The following is an 8,456-nucleotide window of genomic DNA, read 5'->3' as shown; positions in this document are numbered from 1 at the left end:
TTCCTAACTTTCATAGTTTGTAAACCATAATAGCAACTAATATTTTATTAGTTGTCAAAATAACATTTTTCAACTAATGTTGTAGTTGCCACTGTCAAATTTTGATATCAAAACTTTTTGTAACTAATTGATTTTGGTTACCAATAATATATATCATTTTTAATAAACAATATTTAGTGGCTAACATTTTGGTTGTGGAAAAATCTTATTAACAACTATAACTCTAGTTGCCAAAATAACATATCCAAAATTTCAATTTATTTCAAGCGGGAAAATGGGTGCCCAAATTGATTTGCAGAATTTACCATACATTTGACAACTAAAATCTTAGTTGCCAAAAGAAGATAATTTGTAACTAATTAATTAGTTACGCAATAGTAATTTTAGTCATAATTTAAAATCTTATTTTTTCATTTTACTGGGAAAGTGGGAGCCAAAAACATTTATCAACTTTTAGTGACTACATACATTTTAGTTGCTACACATAAGTTTTTGCAACTATTTGTAATATGCACAAAATAATTAGTTGCCAAATGTACCTTAGGCCCTTTGTAATTATTGTCAGAAGCTTAGATATTTAGGTAATTGTATCATTTTGTAACTAATAATAATAGTTACAAATTAATTAATAAATAATTGCAATAATTTAGCAACTATTCAGTAGTTGCAAATAATTGTTTTCTGTAACCATAATTTTAGTTGTAGAATCTCTTGTTGTAGTTGCCAATTATGTTGTAATGTTGGAAAATTTATTGCGCAAGAATTGGTAACAAAATAAATTAGTTGCTAATGTGATATTTTCGGCAACAAATCAAATTAGTTGCAGAATATTAATTTTAAACACCAAAGGCTAGAATAAATGAGCCCCTGAATTTTATTTCCCTTTGGCGGACCGATTGGAATTTAGTTACTAAATGTGGGATATTTGCAACTATTTTTGCCTAGTTGCAAAAAAATTAGTTGCAGAAAGTACTTTTTCTTGTAGTGGGGCGTAGTTGGGGTTGGCAAACCACCATAAATTACCATGTTTGATTTCTTTATCTCTTTTCTTTTAATTCATGCAATTAAGGGAGAACGGCATTTTCCCACCCAAAATTTGGCAAAATGACACTTTTCCACCCATTAAGTTTCAAAACGAAACTTTCCCACCCACCGTTATGTTCCGTTAAGAAAATCTGTTCTCTAACATGTATAAATAGTGCAAAGATGAAAATATCCTTAAATCTTCTTCTCCTCCTTCGCCAGACTTGCACCTAGCGGCCTTCTCACCACAATCTTCTTATCCAAATCAACACACAATCTCCACCCTTATCCAAATCAACATACAAAATCTACACCCTTAACCAAATCAACACACAAAATCTCCACCATCATCCAAATGTCACCAAATCAATACACAAAAAAAAAAAAAAAAAAAATTATTAAAGAACTGAAAATTTGCTTACCGATGCCAACAACCCATCTGCACTGCATGAAAATAATAGGTAGAGACTCCTTTCTGCCTAGCCATACAGAAGATTTCAAATAAGTTCTTAAATAAGTTCTTATGAACTGAAAACTGTTGACTTTAAATCTGGATTGAAACAAGTGCCCTAACAAGTGTTCAACTTCATAGATTCCCAGGAGAACTTAAGAATTGTCGCATCATTGAGGTTTTTTGGATCCCGCAAACCAAGACTGCTTGCCACTTTTGGCTTACAAACTCTGGACCAAGCAAGAACACATTTGCCTTTATCCACATCTCCTGACCACAAAAAAGTTTTATTCGCTTACTGATAAACTTAAGCAAACTTAATGGCCATTTATACACCTTAAAGCTATGGAGGTACATGGACTGGATAACTGATTGGATTAGTTTAGCTCTTCCTGCCAGAGAAAGCATCTTCCCTTTCCAAGCCGATAATTTAGACAAGATTTTATCTGCAAGGGGTTCAAGAAAACTCTCTTTTTCTTACTCGTGAAGATAGGAACTCCAAGGTAAGTGAATGGATAGATCCTTTCGAAAATTCTAAAACAGAAGCAACCACGTCCTGTCTATGATGAGATTTTTTGCCCAGAAAAAGAAAGTAAGAACTTTTACAGCAATTAACCACTGGTTAACTCTATACACTGAAACTCAAAGAGACAATATTAAAAATACGCTCCAAAATAATCTGTTTTATCACATGGTTCTTTTCTTCAATGTTAAACAACTTTTTTCTTTTTTAAATCTCAAAACTCTTTACTTGTTCCTCTTTAATTCTATCAGTTTTTTATCTCAAAGAGATTCGGGTTTGAATTTGGTTGGATGCGCTTCGGCCAGAATCACAGGTGCTGCAATTCCGATCGAATAGCACTAGGCCGTTGTGATTCCGGCCAATTGGTGGGGGTGGGGGGTTTTGGGGCAATGGGGTGGGGAAGAAAACGTTTGAACTAGGGTTTTCTGACTTTATCTACGGGAGATAAACTGACACAATTATCCTGTTTCTTGAATTTATCATTTTGTCATCTTCCAGTTAAAGTTAATGGAAGTTAAGTGAGAAAATGTCATTTTGAAACTTGACAGGTAAGAAATTACCGTTTCGGTAAACTTTGGGTGGAAAAATGTCACTTCTTTTAACTTGTTTTGTTTTATATTTGCTTAATTTTCATAAATTGCATGAAAATTGGCTTTGTAATTTAGTAAACAAAAATTAGGTAATTTAAAATAAAATTTAGAATTAGTTTTAAATACCCAATTCACTCCCTCTTGGGTAGACCGTAGATCCTTTTAATATTGTTTCACATAATAGTAGAAAAAGTTTCTTCATTTTTATTTTCTTATGAGTCACTTGTTCTCTAGTTTTAAAAACATATATATTTTTTTTTTTTCGAATTTTGCCATGAAAATTTCAAGAGGCATCACTGTGAACGTGATTGCTTTATCATATTTGACGATGTCCCTTTCGGTGGATAGTCAACTTGTTATGACCAATACCACTCTGTCTAATTCGTTTTAAAACATGAGATTAAAACGTTCAGATAAACAAGGGTTTAACTATGACAAATTTATCTAAATTTTCTTCAATTTCACTCATACTTTCATTGAGTCAAGGTTTTCTATATATGGCGAAAGCCTTGGAGAAATAGTGACATCACTAGTAATAATACTATTTTGCAAAAACATTTCAAACCTTTAATCTAAAAAACATTGTATAAAACACTGGATTCAATCATGATTTTAAATATCATATCAAGCTTGGCTATATGAAGACATAAAATGAATGTAAATGTTTCGTACATAATCTTCTGACTCAGATGCCAAATAATGTGCTTACCTACAACTCCTATTCTATAAATTTGTATATTTCCATGTAAAATATTAGAATAAATAAACCTTGGATGGTTCATAAAATCTCAGTTGTGTTGCTACTCTCCTTTGCTAATCAGTTGACTATTTGAGGAGGTAAAGAAGGAGATTCACTTTGCATAGGAGAAGGAAAAGGCTCTGATATAGTATCCCAAGAAAGCATCTCAACCTTTTTCCGCCTCCTGTCCAAGAATGCTGGTTTCATTGGTGTTCCAGCCATTCCAGTTTTGCAGGTCAACATTGCAACAATATCTGACATTGGAGGCCTCAGGTTTGCATGTGGCTGAAGGCATAAGAAGGCCACATTGATTGCTCGCAAAACATCTTTCTCCACGATCCCGTCTTCTCGCATTCTTGGATCTACTAGATCAATCACTCTTGATCTCTCGTATAACTTCCATGCCTATTATTCAGAAATAAAAAATGACGAGAAAGGTCCAAGTCAAGTGGAGAAATTCTAAACTACAACATAATTAATTGGCATTTCTTCAGGACTAAAATGCCTACATATTCAGGAAGATACTGCATTTCTGATGGTAAACTAAGATCCGTGTTTTTCCTGCAGCTAATGATTTCAAGTACCAGAACTCCAAAACTATATATATCAGCCTTTTCAGATAATTCTCCTCTAATTGCGTATTCGGGTGCCGTGTAACCTCTGTTGAAGGGGATAAAAAAAACAGGGAGTTAGACACGTCATCATAATGATAAAATATGAAATTGAACAAAATTGGCAGACCAAATCATGAAACTGAATTTTTCCATTTATGGGAAATTAGACTTGTTTCCATAAATGCATTCCCTGTTATAGCGGTTACGGAAAAGTTTGGCAACAAAAATATTAGAAGAAAACCAACCCTTGTAATTTTGAAATTTTGTATTTTATCTCATATTTTTCCATAAAAAACGACAATCCTACTAATCAGTTACTGAAAAGTTAAAAATCTTTATGGATTTAACATAGTAGAAAGACTTACAGAGTTCCAGCAAATGTAGTGCTCAGATAAGCTTGGTCTTCAGGGAAGAACCGAGCCAACCCAAAATCTCCAATCCTTGGTTGAAATTTTTCATCAAGAAGAATGTTGCTTGCTTTTATATCTCTGTGAACAATCCTTAAATGTGAATCTTCATGTAGATACTGCAGCCCTCGAGCAATGCCAGTGATTATCTGGGACCGAGTGTTCCAATCCAGGAACTGGTCAACTTTTCCTACAACAGAAGGCATTAAGAATTTAGATAAATATTTATTTGTTTAATTAATTTATGTACCAGTAGGTTACATTTGATATCAATAAATGGTAGATCTTAGACCTCTAAAAGTGACTGTGAACCTGTTGGTGGATAATTTGTTCATTTGATCTGGACACTCTCCTAATCATCTAGATTTGATAATTTCTTCAAGACTGGACAAAATTCTTCTTTCGTTTTAAGTTTCTTACTGTTATATAACTAGTATAGCATCAACCTTAATTAATTAAATTAATAAAAGATAAAGAAAGAAAAAACCAGAGGAGAAAGTGAGACCATATATCATGAAGTCCAAGCTCCTATTTTTCATGTATTCATATACAAGTAGCCGTTGGGAGCCATCAGAGCAACATCCGATCAGGCGAACCAGGTTTTTGTGTTGGATGCTGGTAATCATCCTCACCTCAGAAAGAAATTCTGATTCTCCTTGTTGGGATTTTTCAAGAGACAATTTTTTCACAGCAACTAACCTCCCATCTGCTAACTTCCCCTTTCAAGAGACAATGTACATTCAAAAATCGACATCCCAATAAGAAATTTAATGAAAGAAAGATACTTACAAGACAAAAATATGGCAATTAATAATTTGTATATGATGATCATCAAATGCTTAAATATGCCTAATAATTTTTCTCAATTGTCGTTAGAACATGGTAATTAATCAATTAACCAATACAAAATTAGATTCACATACGACAAGAGAATAAAATTGAATTCAAAAACCAAAACAGAGTCTCATAGATTAGCGTTAATACCCGGTAGACTGGCCCGAATCCACCTCTTCCAAGGAGATTAGATGGGTGAAAATTTTTGGTTGCCTTCTTCAATGTTTGGAAGTCAAAATAGCTTACTGTTGGGATGTTACCACTAAACAAGTCCTTGGAGGCTGCATACAAATTAAACGATAGGATATCAATGTCTTGAAAATATAATACTAAAGCCAAGTTAATTTCTCACCAAAATCCTTACCTTTCCTTCTACTAGTTGGAAATATGAACTTCCTTATTTCACTTGGCTTGATATACTTCCAAAAGATGAATATGAGAATTATCAATATTGCGAACAAAACTACTGCTCCAAGGAAGAAAAACAAGGCTCCAGAAGAACCAGAACTCATTTTAGCTGACGAGCCTTGGACGTTTAATTTTGATGGTGCAGGAGAAATCACTGCAAATGTTGAAATGCAAAAATTCTCATTTATTGAAGTAATGAAAGTTTTTATATTATTGAGAGATAATTTAGATTAAAGCACAAACGCAGTAATCTCAATTCTCAAATGGTTATTGGCAATACTTCAATATCTCAATAGAAAAAGTTCCTAAAAATTTTTATCCACCAAGTATATGCTCTATAACACCATGTCTTTCACAAAGTCTAAATGCAAATCCTAATTTATTCGGATTAAAAATAAATGATTGTAAAAGCATAATTTCCTAAAGAAAATTCAGGCTAATTATTTAGAAAACAAAAAATTTCGGATAACATACCTTCAATTGTACGGCGAGCCATTCGCAGCAGCGAATGACAATAAAGTTATTGTAGCTTCAGCCAATGAGAACAAAACATCTTCTCTTTTATTAATTTTCTTCTTTGAAGAATCAGAAGGTTGAAGGAGGAGAGATAGAGAAAAAATGAATAACATAGGTATAATCGAGGGAATGGAATTTCGGACATTACGAGTTAATAAGGGAGGCAATAGAACGCAAGCGACAAAGACAGATCCAAACGTCTTCGTTAGTAAACTTCAAAGAGCTTCTTTCATTCTTTGAAAGTAACAGTTAACTAGTAACGTTGAATTATTCTTCTCACTTACTTTGATTATATTATCAGTACAGCCATTCATAAACTTGAGAAAATTTAGCTGCACGGTCATCCCAAGTTTCTATTTAAGAAAATGGCCTTGAAATTGTTCATCATTTTTTTTTAATTTAGAGAAGATGACGTGGCATAGTTAGGATTAATTAAACACGTAAAATGGGTTAAAATGAAAAGATTAAAACATATGTGGGCCGAATCAGAAATAGTGAAAGTTTTTAAAATTTGAAATTTCGCAAAACAAGCCCTACTAACTATTCACCTCGCTTAATCGAAATTCATTAGTTCAAAAAGCGATTTCTTGAACGAAAGGGAGACGCGATTTTTTCCGATTGAACACCTGCAAATTTGCACCCTAAATCAATTTCTTGAACCCTAAACCGAATATAGTCACGATTTTCGGCGATATAGTCGCGATTTTCGATCGATTTGTTGAACCCTAAAATCGATTTACTTAACCCTAAACGAAATCTGTGCCATTTCCGGCGATACAGTCCACATTTCCGATCGAAACTGCAAACTTTGACACCAAATTCAATCCAAAACCATGACTGACACTGACAATGAGGAGGGAAGCCCAACGCCACTTTGAATCCTAGATTCCGGTGGCGCAAGCAGTTCAATGTTGGTCCACACGCAGAGGAGACGCCGGCGACACAAGAACAGAGGGAAGAACCAGCAAACGGGTCTGAAGACGAGGAGTCAGGCGAGAATTCGGCCAGGAGGAGGATTCCGACGAAATTCAGGCCAGGAGGAGTCATCGAGGATCCAGGCGACGAGCAGGAGGCCGGCGAAGATAGGGTACGTAGTTTGGCATATTGCTTGTACTTTCGCTTAAGCGATCATTTGTATCGCTTAAGCGATTATTCTGTTTTACTCGTGATCGCAGTCATGATTGCTTAAGCGATAAAAAGGATCGCTTAAGCGATTTGAGATCTGGGCAGATGATTTTGCCCAGACCTAAGATCGCTTAAGCGATCATGAGTGTTTCTATTTCGCTTAAGCGATCTTAGGTCTGGCAGAATCACAGAGATATAGCGATCTGTTGTATCGCTTAAGAGATTCTCAGTTAACTCTTGGTCGCTTAAGCGATTTAAAATCGCTTAAGCGATCTTGCATGAGGCAGAGTAAAGATCTCTTAAGCGATCCGAGATCGCTTAAGCGACTATAGTGGTTTTGATTTATTTTTGTTGCTGACATTTTATTTATATCGATTGTGCAGATTGTGCGGACTGTAAACTGTAGAGAGTACGAGTTGGAGCCTATAAGTGAGAAGGTACCCTACTTCCTGCAAGGGTGACGGTGAGGTCGAGCTGGGAGGTTTTGACAGAATAAGGGCCATTTTAGCTGAATGAGGCATGGTGAAAGAGATTTGGTCGCACTTGTTTCGGTCAGTTTTTAAGAATCGGAACAAAGTGGAAAAAGTCATTTTGGGGGCAGGGAGTGCATTACATGTTATGCACTCAGTAAAATGCAACAAAAAAATGAATGTGGTTCGTGGTGGAGGGAAAGCCACTACGGTTTGGTAGATGGAGTATGCGTTGGTGATGTACTTAGGATGGGGGGAATGCCAACTAAGGCGGAGGCAGACGCAATAAGAACGATGTGGGAGCCATAAGGTTTTTGATAAGGTTTTGAAAGGGGCAAATTCTATTACAGGACAAGTTTTAGAGAAGAGGCTAGGTACAGTTCGGTTTAGTGATGCAGAGAACATAAAAGTGTCTTGATATTGTTTTTACATTCTATCTTATTGGCTGGTGACTCAACAAAAGCTGTTGAGAAGATTGGTTGTTGTTTGTAAGCGACTTGGAGTTCTTAATTCTTATCCGTGGGACGGATATCATTTGAGCGAACCATCAAGAGCCTGAAAAAACCAGACAGGGCGTTAAAGCATGCCGAATGGGGCGGGAAGGCTAAACCAAGCACGTATAATTTGTTTGGCTTCCCATGGGCAATGCAGGAAATATTAATAGTTCTCTGTTATATTTTTTATAATATGTGTGTTTGAATAATGACATGGACTGTTTTTTTACAATGTAGGCTTAGATGTACGAGGCCACCCCTG

The 8,456-nt window shown here is 35.2% G+C and overlaps 1 protein-coding gene across 2 annotated transcripts; it reads right to left on the bottom strand.

Annotated features, from left to right (window-relative positions):
* Positions 1-3,250: 3,250 nt before the first annotated feature.
* On the bottom strand, positions 3,251-6,175 carry LOC116111559 (putative serine/threonine-protein kinase). 2 transcript variants are annotated; one of them, XM_031397729.1, is made up of 7 exons: positions 6,064-6,175; positions 5,546-5,743; positions 5,332-5,462; positions 4,853-5,066; positions 4,306-4,537; positions 3,836-3,986; positions 3,251-3,731 (listed from the first exon to the last, which is right to left on the bottom strand). In XM_031397729.1, the coding sequence occupies exons 1-7, from the start codon at positions 6,083-6,085 to the stop codon at positions 3,405-3,407; spliced, it is 1,275 nt and encodes a 424-aa protein (XP_031253589.1). In that variant the 5' UTR covers positions 6,086-6,175; the 3' UTR covers positions 3,251-3,404. The 2 variants fall into 2 exon arrangements, with proteins under 2 accessions (XP_031253589.1, XP_031253590.1); XM_031397730.1 differs by lacking the exon at positions 5,546-5,743.
* Between the last annotated feature and the right edge of the window lie 2,281 nt (positions 6,176-8,456).

Source organism: Pistacia vera, unplaced genomic scaffold (assembly GCF_008641045.1).
Source record: "Pistacia vera cultivar Batoury unplaced genomic scaffold, PisVer_v2 Contig644, whole genome shotgun sequence".
NCBI classification, from domain to species: Eukaryota; Viridiplantae; Streptophyta; class Magnoliopsida; order Sapindales; family Anacardiaceae; genus Pistacia; species Pistacia vera.
The sequence above is the reverse complement of the archived record's forward strand: the minus strand, read 5'-3'. Positions and strand labels throughout refer to the sequence as shown.